An 18,690-nucleotide genomic window follows, 5' to 3' on the forward strand; every position below is an offset into this window, starting at 1 on the left:
CTCCAGATCGGCCCAGCTCTGGCCATTGAGGCCATTTGGGGAGTGAATCAACAGATGGAAGACCTCTCTCTCTCTCTCTACCTCTCTCTGTAACTCTGTCTTTCGGGTGGATAAAATAAATCTTTTTTTTTTTTTTTTAAAGAACTACCTTTGTACGAGATCTGTTCTGGGCCAGGCACCAGATCACTTTATAGGCATCATCTCATTAATCTTAATTGTGGTCCCGTTGGGTGGAAGCTATTTCCATTGTACTGATGTGGTGTCTGGAAATGTTAGTAAGTTGGCTGATCAATGGTGGTAGCAGAAATGGATCCATCAAATGAACCCACTCAGACACACTCTCTGACTCCTCAAAGGCCTAGCAGGATCAAGAATAGTCAGATGGACTCTAGGCTCTTGCCCTCCAGGGAGTTCTTGACCTTCCATGCCTTTGTGGCTCACTTATGCCATGAAGATACTCCTTAAAAATCACTGCTGTGAAAGTGTAAGCAATGATTTAAAGGGATTTAATGGTAGATATAATTACTATAGCTTCCGTTTGTTGAGTGTCCGCTACCCACTGGTAACCACTAGTCAGAGAGTTACATGAATCTATGGCCTGTGTGATATATTAATCCTTGCAACAGAGCCTCAAGGTCAGCATTGTCATCCCATTTTACATAGGAAGAACTGAGGGTCAGAGAGTTTAAATTAACTTGGAAGCCAAGGTGACCAGCTGCCTGGTTTGCCCAGGCATGAGAGATTTTTCTTGCAATGTGGGCTTCTAGTGCTAAAACCAAGAAGGTCATTTGCAAACTGTGGCCAGCTAATAAATAAATAAATAAGCAACTTTAGCAATAAAATCTTTTCATAAAATGGCTAATATTAATTCTAAGTTGCTGCATTCTGTAAACATTGAACCTGCACATATAAGAGATTGACAGCTTCAAGGGCTATTAATAGACTACATGTGAAAAATACAAGAGGCAAGATAAAATGGAGAATAATCTTTGAGTCAATGTTAACCATTTCCTGTGATCTAAACATTATCTCTACAAGAGGTTAGCATCCCAAGAAGCACACTCCTACTGCATAGCTTTCTCCGAATTCTCTTTCGTCAACACAGCGGAAGCCTGGATAACTTACCTCATCGGAAATTTGACCTCCAAATGTCACCCATGTTCCTAGAAAAGAATAAATATTTGAAAATTATTCATAATCAGTTTTCTAATATTGTGCTGTGCATAACAAGAGGAAACTCTTAGGGGAACTTGAGTAGGTGGCACTGTTAGTTCACCAAGGTGCCCGGATGGGGCACAGGGAGGCTGCAGTCCAGTCTGCCCTCTCACTACGTTCCGGAAGGGGTCTGTGTCCCTATGGAGGAATGGAAGCCTTTTCTCCACTCAAAGCTACCAGCTCTGCTAATGGCAGTCTTGTCCCAAAAGATGCTTTTTTTTCAGCTATAGGACCAAGGATGCTGGCACACAGGAAGCCAGTGCTATTCGGCCCAGTTCGGCTGCACACCTGTTCTTGCTCTCACTTAGGTAAGAAGCCACCTGTTTTAAAAGTGAAATTAAGACTCTGGGCCATACCTGTCCCTTTTTGCCTCCAGTAAGGGGCTCTATTTTTATATTCTCTGCTACTTCTCAAAAGGAACTTTCTCACAGAAGTCCTAATAGTCTCCCCTTGTAAGACCCAGGAGGTGATGCCTATCTACTCCAGATTGGGACTCCCCATTGGGTTTGGGGTGCAGAAGGGAGCAGCAGCTGGCATAAGGACAGGGGAGGGAGAGGGAGCCAGGCATTCACAGCAGTCCAGGATTTGCATTTGTAAAACAAGAGGGAAGGGGCCGGTGCAGTGGCACAGTAGGTTCCTGTAGGCACTGGCATCCCATATGTGCCCTGGTTTGAGTCCTGGCTGCTCCACTTCCGGCCCAGCTCTGGGAAAGTAGTGGAAGATGGCCCAAGTCCTTGGGCCCTTGAACCCCGGGAGACCCAGAAGAAGCTCCAGGCTCCTGGCTTTGGATCAGCTCCGGCTGTTGAGGCCATTTGGGGAGTGAACCAGCTGATGGAAGACCTTTCTCTCTGTCTTTCCCTCTCTGTAACGGTACCTCTCAAATACATAAATAAAATCTTTTTTTAAAAAAAAGAAAACAAGAGGGAAGCAGAAAGTGAGTGACTCTTAACACTCTAGTCTCCAGGGACCTCATTCATTCATTTCCTTCTTTATCCATTTAAAAAGTTTTACTGTTAAACATTTACTTCAAAAACTGAGCCTTAGAGCAAAGGAAAGCAAAGTTCATATAACAAATGTATGATACTAACTTGGAGTTGTGAATAATTCCATGCCAGGTAATGGCATTGCACCCACATGCTAGGGATAATGAAGGGACAGCTGGCTGCTGTCTCCCAGGAGCTCACGGTCGACAATGAATACTGTGTGATAAATGCTGCGACAAGGCTGACCCAAGGCAGTAATGGAGGGGCTGTTCTTCCTGGACTGGGGGGAGCTGGCATCCCAGAGAGGCTTCTTAGATAAATGACACCTTGACTGAGTCTCACAGGAGAGAGCCAAGCAAAGAGGGAAGGCAGAGGCAAGAGCATGGACGAGACAGGAGGTAGCAAACTTTAGGGCATGTGATAAGCTGTGTGTGGGCTATTAGACCCAGGGAAGAGACACAAGTGCAGACCACGAGAGGTGGGCAGGAGGGAATGCAACTAGGGCCTGGGCTCAATTTGTGGGGGCTATTTGTGGGGGTGTGCAAAGAGATGCTGTTGGAAACTTATAGCTTGCATTTCATAGTAACAGTCATGGCCGTCTATGGAATTCCTCCCACATGCCAGACAGTGTGCTTAGAAATTTTCATCTCTATTCATTCTGACAAACTCACAAGGCGATTTTATTATCTGCATTTCCAGATAAAAAAATCTAACATAAACCAAGCTAATACACGAAATGTCCAGAAGTCCCCAGATGTGCCTGGTCCCAAGAAGAGCATCCTTCCTACCAGGTCACATTGCTTCACCAGAGTCTTTCCAGGTTAATTACGGCACTTGAATTTCATATTCCATAGAACTATGTTACTGTAATTATCTTTTCTCGTGGTTCTCAGGAAATAAAACAAAGGTAGGGCATAAATTATTCTACTGCTACACTCTATATCCCCAGAGGTCGCCCACATGGAGCTTGCAGACTTGATTTGCTTAACCACAATACTGTTGATTGATTTGGCATTTTAATAACTTTTGAGGGCCAGGCATTTGGCACAGCAGTGAAGAGGCTCGTTGGGATGTCTACATCCCATACTGGAGTGGTTGAGTCCCAGTTTCACTCCAGATTCCAGCTTCCTGCTAATGCACACCTGGGAGGCAACAGGTGGTGGCCTAAATACTTGGGTCCCTGTCACCCACTTTGGAGACCTGGATTGAGTTCTTGGTGGGTGCTGGAGGAGTGATCACAGATGGGACCATGCTCTCTCTCTCTCTCTCTGCCTTTCAAATATAAGTAAATCAATTTTTAAAGAAGATGTATTTATTTATTTGAAAGTCAGAGTTACACAGAGAGAAGGAGAGGCAGAGAGAGAAAGATCTTCCATCCACTGGTTCACTCCCTAGTTGGCTGCAATGGCCGGAGCTGTGCCGATCCGAAGCCTGGAGCCAGGAGCCTCTTCTGGGTCTCCCACGCGGGTGCAGGGGCCCAAGGACTTGGGCCATCTTCTACTGCTTTCCCAGGCCATAGCAGAGAGCTACATAGGAAGTGGAGCAGCTGGGACTAGAATTGGTGCCCATATGGGATGCCAGCACCGCAGGCGGCAGCTTTACCTGTTACGCCACAGAGTAAGTTACCAAAACATTAGGAGATTTTTCTTAGAATTTTCTGATTTCCAGGCCAGTGCCATGGCTCACTAGGCTAATCCTCTGCCTGCGGCACTGGCACACAGGGTTCTAGTCCCGGTCGGGGCGCCAGATTCTGTCCCAGTTGCCCCTCTTCCAGCCCAGCTCTCTGCTGTGGCCCGGGAAGGCAGTGGAGGATGGCCTAAGTGCTTGGGCCCTGCACCCGCATGGGAGACCAGGAGAAGCACCTGGATCCTGGCTTTGGATCAACGTGGTGCGCCGGCCGCAGCAGCCATTGGAGGGTGAACCAACGGTAAAGGAAGACCTTTCTCTCTGTCTCTCTGTCCACTCTGCCTGTCAAAACAAAACAAAACAAAACAAAACAAAACAAAACAAAACAGAATTTTCTGATTTCCAGCTTCTCTTGGAAACAGAGGGCTGATGTCCCCTAAATCTGAAGGGCAGCCCCTACTGTAGAAGAGCTATGGCCTCCCCAGTTAAAGCCCCGCCCCCATCCTGCTGTGTATCCCCAATGCTGAAATCAAACAGTAGTTGTTACGTATACCACATGCTTACTACCAGTTTTCTTATTGTAAATAAGGAAAAGGAAGAAGAACTTGGACATCTAGAAAACACAATTGAGTATATTTCTGAAAATCAATATGAGTGTCCCTACTTTTCAGTGCATGGGAGGAATATCCAAAGAATGTTTGCACTGAAAAATTGCATCTTCAGGCACATAATACAACCAGCCATGGCTGGTCCACAGGAAAAATGAGCATTGAGAAGCTTAATGGACAGAGAAATGGCAGCATTTGCTTTTGAATGAGAATAAAATAAGCGAGCCGCTGTGAAATGAAGTTCTTTATTAAGTGAAAAAATCGCCTGGGCAACAAAAGCTTTTTACAGACAACAAGTTTATAGAAGAGTCTCTTTTGAATGCTGCAGAAATTATGTGTCCAGAGCATAAACAGGCATTTGCAAATGTTAGTAAAGCAAGCAACTCTAGCTCAGCGTGCTAAAAATACGGCTAAGGAACTTTTAGGACAAGTTCAATTATTGGTGGCATTTTCTACTGCAGCAAATGAGAACACAGATACCAATAATAGCACACTGTTAAGCTGTCTTTATGTGTGGGGTGGTGAAAATTTTGAAGGGACCAAAGAACTTCTGGACGAGGAGCCCATGAAAGGCAAAATATCCAGAAGTGGCTCACTTTGTGCAATGAACAAAGGTCTCTGGCCATTTGGAAGTAGAATCTGCTGGTCAAACACACTGTGTTCCTATACACCGGACATGTGGGATTGATGTGGGGCCTGGTAGGCAGCACACCAGACTTAGTGCTCTTTTGTAGGGATAGCACATTAAAGTCCATTGATTTCCTCATTCATCAGGAATTGCTTTGGGCTAAAATGAGACAAGTCACAGATTCAGTAATTAATCCCACAAATTGGCTACTTTTTTATGTCTTCAAGCAAAATCAAGTCAGTATTTGCTTAATGAGTTTTCTGGCTTACTTGCACGGTGGTTTTATAACTGCTCCTGTCATCAAAGGCAATAGTTCTACCTCCACTTGGCAAAGTGGAGCTTCTTGCTGATGCTACAACTCATCTACACTCTTCGAATGTTTTTCTACTGGTGCACTCACAAGTATCTTCACAAATGTCTCATTTATTGTTATTGGCCCTGACAAAATCAGTCCCATTTGCTAAGGAGAAAGTTGATGTCACTTTCCTACATGCAATCCAGAAATGAAAATGACAGCTTGGAAAACTTCTCTGATTTCAAATTTTATGAAAATAAATGAACACTATTTAGCTTACCTTTCCTAATTTCTGTTAGTACAAATGAAGGGCTATATTTGAAATTATTAGACTGAGCCGGCGCCGTGGCTCAATAGGCTAATCCTCCACCTTGCGGCGCCGGCACACCGGGTTCTAGTCCCGGTCGGGGCGCCGGATTCTGTCCCGGTTGCCCCTCTTCCAGGCCAGCTCTCTGCTATGGCCAGGGAGTGCAGTGGAGGATGGCCCAGGTGCTTGGGCCCTGCACCCCATGGGAGACCAGGAAAAGCACCTGGCTCCTGGCTCCTGCCAGGATCAGCGCGGTGCGCCGGCTGCAGCGGCGGCCATTGGAGGGTGAACCAACGGCAAAAAGGAAGACCTTTCTCTCTCTGTCTCTCTCTCTCACTGTCCACTCTGCCTGTCAAAAAAAAAAAAAAAAAAAAAAAAAAAAAAAAAAAAAAAAAAAAAAAAAAAAGAAATTATTAGACTGTAGTACAAAATAGTATTGAAGGCTAAAATAGGACAATGTTGAAGGCCAAAACTGAGCAAACATCTCGGAGGGGCTCATGCTACGTCCAAGAGCCATTTACGGTGATTTCCGGCTGCAAGGCCTCTGATGACAAGGATATAGGCGGCACAGGGTCCACCCATCACCCTTGAGGAAGCCACCACTGACAAATAGGACTCATTGCCTCCTTCCAGATGGAAGGAGCTCTGTTTTTGTGATTTTCTGTTCTCTCCTGTGGTCCCTTCCACAAAAGCCAGTATGGTTTATTAGTTAATATGATTCTCTACAGCCATTCGTGACAATGTTCCTTATCATTTTCTGCCTCTAATGATTTTCTGCCTTGCTAGGACTTGGATGGTATATGATTATTTCACTGTGAAATCTCAGATTAGTGGGATGTCATTTACAAGACAATTTTCCTAAATGGACACTTGTTATTTCTAATCTTTCCTAAGTAGAGGGAGTAGAAAGAGAATTGTCGAGCTGTTATTGTGTTTTCTGATGAAACCCCTTCCTGCACCAAGGAACAGATGCTTTGAAAATCTCTGCTAGGTCTTTCAAGTATATCTTCCATGGCATAAAAAATGGTGAAGCCTAAAAATAAGAAGATGGCCTATGTGCACGCATGCACACACATGCACAAGTGCACAGTGCACACACACACATTTTTAGCTTGGTTAGTTAGTTACCTTCTGGTGGTTTACAGGATAATTGCTTCTTGCTTACTTATTCAAGAAACATGCTTGTCATTAAATGACCTCCTTGCTTGAGTGTGAAGAGTTACTTAGACGTAAAAGTGTGAACATGTTCCATCACCACAATGCAGTTATCAAAATCTAGACATCCACATTGGCATAGCACTAGAGATGACATTACAGGGGTCTTTTCAGCTTTACTGTCCTATTTTCTGTTCTAGATCTCTCGCAGATCCAATATTGCATTTAGTTGTATTTCTTTCAAATCTCCAATCTGTGACAAGTTCGCAGCTTTCCCTGTTTTTCATGATCTTGATGCTTTCAAGAGTACTGATGCAAAACTGGGTTGCAATTGTTGAAGACAATAGATTTGGTGATTTCCTTTTCTACATTTCAGGTTGACTGGTTTATGTTTTCAAACTCGGGCCACAGAACTTCCAGGAAGGGAACATAGAAATGCAAATGCAATATTTATTATGCCACAGTTAACATTCCTTCACTCTCATTCAACAAGTGTTTATTGACTATATCCCATGTCAGGCATTGAACTAAATTATCAGGATACAACAGTGAATATAACTGGTGTTGTTTCTCCCCCCATTGAACAGATTTATATGGAAAGATAAAACAGGAGGGCTAGCGCTATGGCACAGCAGGTTCAAGCCCTGGCCTGCAGTGCAAGCATCCCATGTGGGTGCCAGTTCGAGTCCCAGCTGCTCCTCTTCTGATTCAGCTCCCTGCTGATGTGCTTGGGAATGCAGCAGAGGGTGGCCCAAGTTCTTGGGCCCCTTCACCCACGTGGGAGGCCTGGAGGAAGCTCCTGGCAGTTGTAGACATTTGGGGAGTAGATGGAACACTTCTTTCTCTGTCTCTACCTCTTTCTGTAACTTTGTCTTTCAAATAAATAAAATAAATCTTTTTAAAAAGATAACACAGTAAGAAAAACAAGTTATAATGCTTATAAATGTTAATTTCAGAAAGAAATAAAACATAAAATACATAGTATTAATTAATGAGTATATAAGAATCACTTTTATAAAGTATGGATATAGTATATGAAATGTCAGGGGAAGATGTAGAAATTGTAGTATTATTTATTTAGTTATTTGAGAGAGAGAGAGAGAGAGAGAGAGAGAGAGAGAGAGAGGCAGGTGCTCCCATTGCAGGTTCACTCCCTAAATGTCCACAGTGGCCAGGAATGGGCAGGGCTGAAGCCAGGAGCCAGGAAAGTAATCCCGCTCTCTCAGCTGAGCGGCAGGAACTCAAGTACTTGAGCCAGCACGGCTGTGTCCCAGGATCTGCACGAGCAGGAAGCTGGAGTTAGGAGTCAGAGCTGAGCCTCAAGCCCCGACACTTTCATGCGTGACACAAGTGTTCCTACCAGGGTCTTACTGCTAGACAGAATGCCTGCCCCAGGTGTGGAAATTATAGCTAGGATGGCCAGCTGCTCTTCGTTAGGAAATCGGGGATTAAAGCAAGACCTAATGAAAGTGAAGGGACTCGTCATGCACTTGTCTGGAGGGAAAGCATACCAGCTGAGGGAAATAGGGAGGCGGGGGCTTGTGTTACACATTCAAGGACAAAAGGAAGTCAATGTAGTCAGAGAAGAGAGGTGAAGGCCAAAGAGTCACGGCAGCGAGATCACGTGGGGTCACACCAGTCATAGGAAGGACCTTGGAAAGGCCAGTGAGGAGCTTTGAACAGAAGTACACATTTGAACTTTTCTCTACTGTAGTGCTGAGGCTAGACTGCAGAGGCTGAGGCTAGACTAAAGATATCAAGACTGGGGCAGGGGTACTATGACAATCCAGGTGAGACATGACAGTGGTTTGTCCAAGGTGAGGATGACAATTGGGAGAATGTTGGAGGGATTTTGAAGGAGAGGCAAGAAAATTTGCTGACTAAAAAAGGATACAGGCTGTGAGAGAAGGTGAAATATCAAGGACACCAAGGTCAAGAGCATGGGGAGAATGAAGAGTAAATTTAACATGCTTCAATATGGATTCAACTGGCCAGCACCGCAGCTCACTTGGCTAATTCTCCACCTGCGGCACCAGAACCCCGGGTTCTAGTCCCGGTTGCTCCCCTTCCAGTCCAGTTCTCTGCTGTGGCCCAGGAAGGCAGTGGAGGATGGCCCAAGTGCTTGGGCCCTGCACCCACATGGGAGACCAGGAGGAGGCACCTGGCTCCTGGCTTCGGATTGGTGCAGTGCGCTGGCCATAGCAGCCATTTGGGGGGTGAACCAAAGGAGAAGGAAGACCTTTCTTTCTGTCTCTCCCTCTCTCTCTCTCACTGTCTAACTCTGCCTGTCCAAAAAAAAAAATATATATGGATTTAACTGTCTCACGCCTTGTAAGCAGAGCACATGCTGACTGAAGGTTCACAGAGCCAAGGTTGACCAAATGTGGTCACGACAGAAAGGTATTTAATTAGGGGTATTTAGAGGCATCAACTTGTTCTACATCACTGAAGAATTTAAGATTAAACATTCAAATCCCAAATCTCATTGAAAATGTGGCGAAGTATCATTTATATGGAGTTACCCTAGAGAGGGGTGGAGCTGGAGGTGGGATCATCCCCCAAACTGCAGGTCCAGCAAGGTTCGGAGCAGGCACCCAGACCAGAGCTGATGTGTGGAGGCAGCACTAAGCTGTAGGCGGCCCCCCGAGGGGCTCCTGGAGCCAGCATTTTACACTAGTGAGCATTTCCTCCACCGAGCTGTGGGCTTTCCTTTCCACTGGGAATGGAATCCATCCCCATACCCTTGTGGCCAAAATCCTACTGACTCTTAAGACCCAGAACTTCAGCCTTGGAGCCCACAAGTTCTTCTTTTTTTTTTTTTTTTTGACAGGCAGAGTGACAGTGAGAGAGAGAGACAGAGAGAGAAAGGTCTTCCTTTGCCGTTGGTTCACCCTCCAATGGCTGCTGCAGCCAGCGCGCTTCAGCCGGCGCACCGCGCTGATCCGATGGCAGGAGCCAGGTACTTATCCTGGTCTCCCATGGGATGCAGGGCCCAAGCACTTGGGCCATCCTCCACTGCACTCCCTGGCCACAGCAGAGAGCTGGCCTGGAAGAGGGGCAACCGGGACAGAATCAGGTGCCCCGACTGGGACTAGAACCCCGTGTGCTGGTGTTGCAAGGCGGAGGATTAGCCTAGTGAGCCACGGCGCCGATGCCCACAAGTTCTTTAGCTCTTTCTCTGGTGAGTCAAAATACGCCTTCCCACATCATTATACTATTTTAGTTGTCTTTCTGTTGACTCTGTGACCCTGAGAAGCTACCAACTGCTTCATTTCTTGTTTCCTTGTACGTAAGGGTAGGGATGTTAAGCTTCCTTCATGTCTACAATTTCATGACTTTGTCATTGGATTTTGAAGGGAGAAGAAGTCATCCCATTCACTCTTCTCCTACCACTAGGAACAAACGGCTGTTGCCAGGCTGATCATGTTGTATTGTAACCACATGTTTTACTTTGCTTACGAGTTCCCCATCCAACTGCACCTGTCCTAGGGGCATGGACCAAGTTAAATTTAAAATTAAGTCTTAGCCATTGAAGTGAAGCCTAGTGCATGGGAGATGCTTAATAATTTTTTGTTCAAACATTTAAAAAACATAGACAGGGCAACTGTCACGGCACAGTGAGTTAACTTAGTGCTTGGGATTCCCATATCCCGTATCTGAGTGCCTGGGATGGAGTTCCACCACGACTTCGGATCTAGGTTCCTAGGAGTCAGCAGATACTGACTGGAGTACTTGAGTTCCTATTACCTTTGTGAGAGGCTTGGATGGAGATCCTGGGTTCTGGTTTTGGCCTGGCCCAGTCCTGCTGTTGTGGGTCACGGGGAGTAAATCAATGGCTGGAAGATTTTCTCTCTAACCCTTGAACATCTACAGGGCGTCCCTTCCACCTGGGGCTGCACACGTGAAGATGTCAGGGAGCTGTCAGTGGTACTGCTGACCTGCAGCCTTCTCCACTTCTCTGGACTGATTGAATCAGGGTCTCTGGGAACGGAAGCCCGGCATCGATATTTTTGAAAGATCCTTATGCAATTTTAAGGATAGGGCTGAGCACAACAGTTCTAGGCTCTTCTCACACTGATAGTATCTCCTCCTTGTATTTACACCTTGACTTGCCTTTCTCATTCTTTTACTCAGTTACTGTTATCCCCATTTTCCAAAGAGTGAAGGACTGGCGCATATTTCAAATACTTAGCGTGGGGCAGAGTGGAAGCAGACATCCAAATCCAGCAGATGTGGCCACATCTCCTTAATGACAACAAGGTATAGAGAGCGCAGTGGGCTGTCAACAGAAGAGGCTAAGTTGCACAGTTGCGTTATGCTTCTTCACAGTGATGCAGGATCAGAACAAAACAAACAGAAACCACATTCCTAGGATCTGGCCCGAGGGCTTGTCTCTGATGCTGGGGTGAGGATGTTTAGATAGATGCAGAGGGGAGGAATGGGCTCCTAGACCTTGGCTCCCTCTACCAGTCGAAGGTCATGGAAGAGGGACGCCCTCTTGCTGGGGAGGCTGGAGAGCGCCGGGTTAAGCGGGCAGGAGAAGTCAGATGGCCGGGCTGGAGTTGTGACTGCACCAGTCACTAGCAGAGGGGGGCGATGGTGGTAACGGTAACTAGTTACAGGATTTTTAGGAGGATTCAGTGAAATTGGGAAGTGTTTAACAGCCCCTGCTGTAGCATGAGCCTTCATTCCCAGTCTCAGCTCTGCAGCTCTTAGGCTTCATGGTGTGTCCAAATCTCTGAGGAGCCCCACTCTCAAATTCTGTTGTGCAGAGCCGAGGCGCAGTCCTGGCCTTGTTACATATCGGTTTGCAACAACTTATTATACACCTGCCAAGAATGCAAGCATCCCAGGTGACCTGGAGGCAAAGCGAGGCTCCGAGCAATGCTGCTGTGGCCACAGCAGAGAAACTGGATGCAGAGCAGTGCTGGGCACCTGGGGCACGGCGCGAGGCTCCATCTCCTATAAATGACACAGAAGCGGCGTTCCTTGTTCTGGCTTGCATCTGTCCATGTTTTCCATAGAGCCTGGCCCTTATTTTTGGATCCAAGCTGCAGGCTGGTCTTTCATTTTTGGCTTCTAGCGTGTTGCTAATGAGCATCTGGCCAGAGTTAACAAATGTGATAATAGCTTAGCCTTTTCATTTTTACTTTATCTTTTCTTGCAAGAACCAATATCAGCCGGGCTCTCAGGGGCAGGGGGTGGGGTGCTCTCACACCTGCATTTTATAGAGGAGCTTGAAATAGCAGTGCCACTTGGCAAGGAAGCAGTAAAGGCGCCTCCCAGGTAGGTGAAGTCAGGAAGCAGCCCCATTTCCAGGTAAAGAATACACTTATGCCCCCCTTCTTTCCCCCACAGGCCTAAATATTATTTAAAACCCTTTTTACTACTTAAAGTTTCTATATAAGTACTTAGTAAAGTGGAAAACTATGGCCAAATGAGAAAGAAATTCTCAGTCTCCACCATATGGTCCCATTGTATTCTTCTAGAGTCTTCAGAGCCAAAAGCTTTATATACATCGACTCTAATCCTTCTGGCAGCTCGGCAGGGTCTGTATGATTCCACCTATCTCACAGATGAGGAAGCCAAGTGCTAGAGAAGAGACTTCCTGCAGCTGTTCAGTGGGGGATTTGCCAAAGCCATGGTCTCTCCACAGACCCTGCTGGTGTCTGGTGATGAGGCTGCCTCCTCCCCCCGCCGTGTTCACCCTTCCCCTGCGCTCTGGTCCAACCAAATGCACTTGGCTATTGGCATTAGTGCTTGTCACAACATCCTGCTTTATGGACTGCCCACGGTCTTGCCTCTGCAGCATGTGTCCCTCACCCCAGCTTCCTTCCCTATGATAATAAGCTTTACACTTATCTCTGCCACTAATCTGCAGGTGTGTGGATAAGGAAAGCCACCCCTGCCTGCAGCCCCTCGGCCACTTCCCCGCTCCCAGATTTGCTCGGTTTTCAGTTCAGGTTTTATCTCAGGAATTCTTCATTGTGTGAACAACATCTCCAGCCTCATGCACAGAGCCATCGGAGACCCAGAGCTCTCAGATCCTTCAGAACTTGAGAGCCAGGGCTGAGAGCTGGGTGCAATGGGCTGTGCCCGAAGTGGAAGGAGCCCTGATGCGGGCTGTCCATAGTGGAGAAGGCAACGGAAAAGCGGCTGGGGCTGGGCTGGGCTGGGCTGGGCCTCCTGGAAACTCCTGTAGATTCAGGACCTTGAACTTCTGCTGCTTGTGCCTATGTCTGAGGTTTGAGAGTTGTGTGGCTGGGACTGACATAAAGCTCTTCAAGATCTTTACAGAGAAGTACAAATATTTGCTATTTTCCTCCTTTTTTAGACTTGGAGATTTATTGAAGTGCAAAGGGACACTGCTAGCTGCATTTTAAAAAAAGATTTATTTATTTATTCAAGTGGCAGAGTTACAGGCAGAGGGAGGGAGACAGAGAGATCTATCTGCTGGTTCACTCCCCAAATGGCCACAGTGGCCGGAGCTAGGCCCATCCGAAGCCAGGAGCCAGGAGCTTCTTCCAGGTCTCCCACGTGGGTGCAGGGGCCCAAGGACATGGGCCATCTCCTCTGCTTTCCCCGTCCATTAGCAGGAAGCTGGATCTGAAGAGGAGCAGCTAAGACACGAATGGGTGCCCATGGGACTCCAGTGACACAGGCAGAGTCTTAGCCTACTACACCACAGCGCTGGCCCGTGCATTCTGTTTTAAGACGTATTTCTTGGGGCCGACGCTGTGGCATAGTGAATAAAGCCACTGCCTGCGATGCCGGTGACTAGCATCCTATATGGTCACTGGTGCATGGCCAGCTGCTCCACTTCTGAGCCAGCTCCATGCTAATGGCCTGGAGAAAACAGTGTAAGATGGGGCTAAATGTTTGGGTCCCTACCACCCATGTGAGAGACCTAGAAAAATCTCCTGGCTCCTGGCTTCAGATTAGCCCAGCTCCACTGTGTGGCCATCTGGGAAGTGAGCCAGTGGATGGGAGACCTCTCTCTCCTTGCAATCTGCCTTTCAAATAAATAAACCTTAAAAAATAAATAAAAGAACAGAAAATATGTATATCAGGCATTTTGTTTATTTCTCCAGTAATCTGATGAGTACAGTTTAAAGACAAGGGTGTGGCACTGGGCATGGATGAGTTTAGAAGAGTTAATTTTGTGATATAAAGCAGCTTGCCAGGAATGGCAGTCTTCTCCAGAGAATGTGTGAGTCTAAGATAGGATGAACCATCAATACGCTGAATCTTCCCTCAGAAACAATGGCCCACTTTCCACCCTGGGTTTTAGAATTAATGATACATAGTGATTTAAATCCATTGCTTAATCTACTTAATTTCCTGACTCCTGAATTGATTAATTTAGCACTTTGAGCTTGTTAGGAGATTTTCAAATAAAGCCAAATAGTCCCTTGATAACTTTTTTCTTCTCTGCATGTTTTGATTTTATTGCCCGTATTATCTAAATTGCCCACATTATTGAAATGAAGATAGTACTTTTATTATCAGAAGCTGCGATTTGTCTTTTCTTCTTTGTTTTACTCCTTATTGCTGGGAAACCCATTCATTAGAAGCACCTCAACAAATCACATCTCTCTCTTCTTCTGGACATGAATTGTTAGTATTTTGTTTTGTTAATATTTTGTCTGAAGTTTTTTAGTCAAAATTTCTCACACTTTCTTGTACTGACATTTACGTACTGAAAATTGTTTCCTACAGTGAAGTTTCCAAGGCATTTAAAACCAGTATGCCTCATTAGTGAGTCTAACTCACTTTGTTCGTTGAAGAATTCCTGTAAAAAATATACAGCACAGTGAACGCAGGTGAAATAACAGTGTCAGAATTAAATTAGAACCTTGCTATGAAACACTAGGACTAAATGACAATTTCTGATTTTTTAAAATATTTTATTTGTTTTCACTTTGTTTGAAAGGCAGAGAAGACACAGAAGCAGAGAGAGAACTCTTCCACGCCCTGGTTCACTCCCCAAAGGCTGGCAACAGCTGGGATTGAGGCCGGCTGAAGCCAGGAGCCTGGATCAATTGGGTCTCCCATGTGGGTGGGAGACTTGAGCCGTAGTGTTGTTTCCAGTGGTGTGCCTTAGCAGGAAGCTGAATTGGAAGTGGAAGAGCTGGGACTCAACCCAGGCACTCTGATATAAGATGTTGGAGTCCCAGGCTGCATCTTAATCTACTGAGCCAAATACCTGTCCCTGGTTCTGAAAACGAATCTGAATATTTTCAAAACCTTCTTCTAAGATGAGATGTATTTTTTTTTCCCTCTGTGAACCCTTAGCAGAATACGCGCTCATATACATATACTTTTATTTCTTTCTGAATTTATCATTTGCTTTTCCACAGTACGTTCCTGTGACTAAGAACTCTCTGGAACAGCACTGCTGTCAAGAAGCTGGAACGTCAATGTGACCTCCTTTATACTTCCTTTTATCTTGGGAAGTTCATGTCAAATCTATCTTTGTGCAGGGATTTTTATTTATTTATTTATTTTGTGACGGTTTGGTAAGTTGTTCTCCAAAACAATCACCATTTTGAATAATACTGGTGTACCTGCACACAAAAGCTGGTGTGTGCTCACAGGGCTGTTGGGATTTTCTAGGATATAAATTTTAATTCATGACAAGGCACAGCGTTTCTCAGTGAAAATAAGATAAGGATAATGCATTGCAAAAAAAGAAAGAAGAAGTTGCAACAGCCCTTTCAGGTTCTCTCTCTTGGGTGGGCTAAGAACTTCATGATGTTAGAGTATCAAAAATCAGGAATTAAAATTCAAGATAATTTGGCTGAAGTATTTTAAACGTAGAGAAACTGAAAGTGATGGAATAATATGAGGAATAATTTAGCAAGAACTGAAGATGAAAAAAAAAAAATGTTCCTAACCGTATTACACTCAAATTAACCTAGTTCCCATTTCCCAGTAGATCTATGGACTTACATATAAGAATTAGCTTATTTCTGTGCCTGTTGCATACACACGGCTAATGATTCAAGCCCTTAAAACAATGTATAATGTCCTTTTCCTAATGGACAGTTCTTAGCTGTATCAAGTGGATAGGGAATTTTTACATCATCCATAGAACAATGAATAGACCTTTTTTATACTCTGACACTGTGTTTACTTCTTTCTTTTTCTTTTCAAAAAGAAAATTAATTAATCTAGGCAGAGTTATAGATAGAGAGGGAGAGACAGAGAAAGAGAGAGATCTTCCATCTGCTGGTTCACTCCCCAAATAGCAGCAACAGCTGGAGCTGGGCCCATCCAAAGACTGGAGCCAGGAGCTGCTTCTGAGTCTCCCATGTGGGCACAGGACCCAAGTACTTGGACCACCTTCTGCTGCTTTCCTAAGCACATTAGCAGGAAGCCAGATCAGAATTGGAGCAGCTGAGACCTGAACTGGTGGCCATATGGGATGCTGGCACTGTAGGTCGGGGTTTAACCTGCTATGCCACAGTGCTGGGTCCCACTGTGTCTATTTCAGCTAAGGGCAGAGATCTTCCCCTGTCGGTAATTACCTGTAGAAAGTTGGTATGCCAGAGGAGAAAATGGAGCTATCCTAAATTATAAAACCATGTTGACGTATCTTCTAATCTCAGGAGACTCCATTTATTCCAAAGTCTACTTAGAGCTATTCTTCTTTGACATGGTATCTTACTCTACACTGACAAACTAGTTATTAGTTATGGTTCAGGAGAAGCCCAGAAGAGCTCCATCTTTGCATATAAGTGTATGTGTTCCCAACCAGGCTGTGTCATTGAGATGGTGGCACCATAATCACATAGTCCCCACTGGACAGGAACAGAGTGATATTTCTTAATAAATTATGTGAGAAGCTATCCAGAGACTACTGCGTCACCAGGAGCATCAAAGAATAGAAATAACATACTTTTTTTTTTTATCTCAATAGTATTATGGCTTGTTCTCAAACACAGAAAGCAGGCCTTGCTGAGCCATTCTCAAAACTACAGATATCTCAGGATGAACACTGTATCTCAGAGACTGTTTAAAACCTGGTATACAGGAGGCGCTTGCAGCTTATTTAATGAGTGAATGAATCCAGGAGCAGCAGAGAAGTGCTCAGCAGAGAAGTAATTTCAATGAACTCATTTATCGCCTGCTGATCCCTTTTAAAATTTATCCATTGCTTGGAAATAAGCTAATCTGAATGTATCCATCTGCATCCCTTCCAGGAGTTGGTGGTCTGGGCAGTCATCAGCCCCATACCCAAATGCACAGTGGGAGAACACCCTGGAGGGTGGCTGGGAGGTTGGCGTGGACCCAAGAGCTACCATGATAGAATAACACTCGCATCTGCCATCTTCGAGCAGCGATGGCGTCTGTCTCCTCCTGCCTGCACCAGTCTTTGGCTGTGGGAAACAAGGTAGGCGCTTCCAGAGGGAACTCCTGCAGAGCACAGATACCTCCCTGGTTATTCTCCATCTAGGATCATTTTGTTATTGGCCAAGAACCGCACTGACCCCTCACGAAGAGGAAGTTATTTATTAACTAGGAAAGTACAGACAAGTGAGGGATGTGCTTTCAAAGGATGTGGTGTGCGCACTGCATGATGGTTCCTGCAGGGCAGAGGAGAGCGCAGGGCCCCTCCTCAAGGACAAAGATGCACTCTTTCTCATCACTGTCTCTCCAACACCAGGACAGGCTTCAGTTTGTAGGTCAACCCTCTCCCCTGTCCCAGGGACATGTTCTGAAATTGCTTCTTTTATATTCCAACAACCCTGAATGGTTAGTTTTTTTTTTTTTTAATCATTTTCTTGAAGATACTCCTGAAATAATGCTCAGGGACAATGAGCTCACCTTTGAGTCTTTGCTCCTGTCTAGAATGGATAATGACGCTCACAGTATTATTGTGAGAACCAAATGAAGTGATGATGCCAGCTAACACTTTCTTGAGAACTTACTGCACGCCAGGTACTGTGACAAATGTTTTACAGACATTCTCTCATTTAGAACTCATAGCCACTTCTGTGGTTTGAACTGATTTGCTGGAAAAGCAGCGGGGCCAGGATGTCGGTCCGGGCAGTCTGACTCCACAGCCCTTGCTTTCAGTCACTTCAGTATCGATGTCAGCATCTAGTGTAGAGCTAAGAACACAACAAGTGCTCACGAAATCTCACTTCCCCTCTTATCTCCAAAAAGATAGTATTTGAAGCTGAAGACGTTCCATCGGAAGACACATGACTGTTCCAGAGGCTGCAGTGAAAGCCAAAGTCAACATTAGGATGTGCCAGTTGCAATAGCATCCCCATCTTCACAAAATCTGGGGAAATTTATTATTTATTATGGATTATTCTGAAGTGACACATGGAGAGTTATGAATAGACCAAAACATTTTCAAATGCTTCAAAATTCTGAATTCTAATTAGCTGCCAAAACTAAATGAAAAGTCAATGTCGCACCTGCCACTTCCTCTTTCACTGGTCACTAAAAGTGGCATCCGCCCTATCTCTGGCTCTGCCTCCTGCCTGCTGCCTGGGAAGCAAAATGCTCTCAGGTGCTCTAAGTTTCAATTAAGAAGACCAGCTGGCAAACCAATGCACTGCCCAACCCAAGAGATTCTGGCTTAGTTAGTCTGAGGAAAGGCCAAAGCATGAGTATTTTTTGAAAGTTCCCTATGTGACTGATAGCAACCAAAGTTGACAAGTGGCCTAAACAGTGGGTAAGAACATTGTAGGAATGGACTCAATCCCTCTATGAGCTCCAAGGATAGCAGGAAACCTCAGAGCAGCAGGAAGAGACACAGCCTGTACTGGACCTAGTGGGTGAAGAACAATTCAGCACAGAAGGTTGAAGGTGGCCTTGACCTCCATCTGGAGATTGTAATGCTTCCCAGGGTCTTT

The 18,690-nt window shown here is 45.3% G+C and overlaps 1 protein-coding gene across 3 annotated transcripts in view; it reads right to left on the bottom strand.

The window, feature by feature from the left end:
- The window catches only part of KCNAB1 (potassium voltage-gated channel subfamily A regulatory beta subunit 1), a 454,438-nt gene that overhangs the window by 82,814 nt on the left and 352,934 nt on the right, over positions 1-18,690 (bottom strand). For all 3 annotated transcript variants that reach the window (XM_008266198.4, XM_051858804.2, NM_001170956.1), the window contains 1 exon segment: positions 1,126-1,163. In XM_008266198.4, the coding sequence (XP_008264420.1) occupies positions 1,126-1,163 (38 nt within the window).

The sequence above is a fragment of the Oryctolagus cuniculus genome, chromosome 4, assembly GCF_964237555.1.
Source record: "Oryctolagus cuniculus chromosome 4, mOryCun1.1, whole genome shotgun sequence".
Lineage (NCBI taxonomy): Eukaryota > Metazoa > Chordata > Mammalia > Lagomorpha > Leporidae > Oryctolagus > Oryctolagus cuniculus.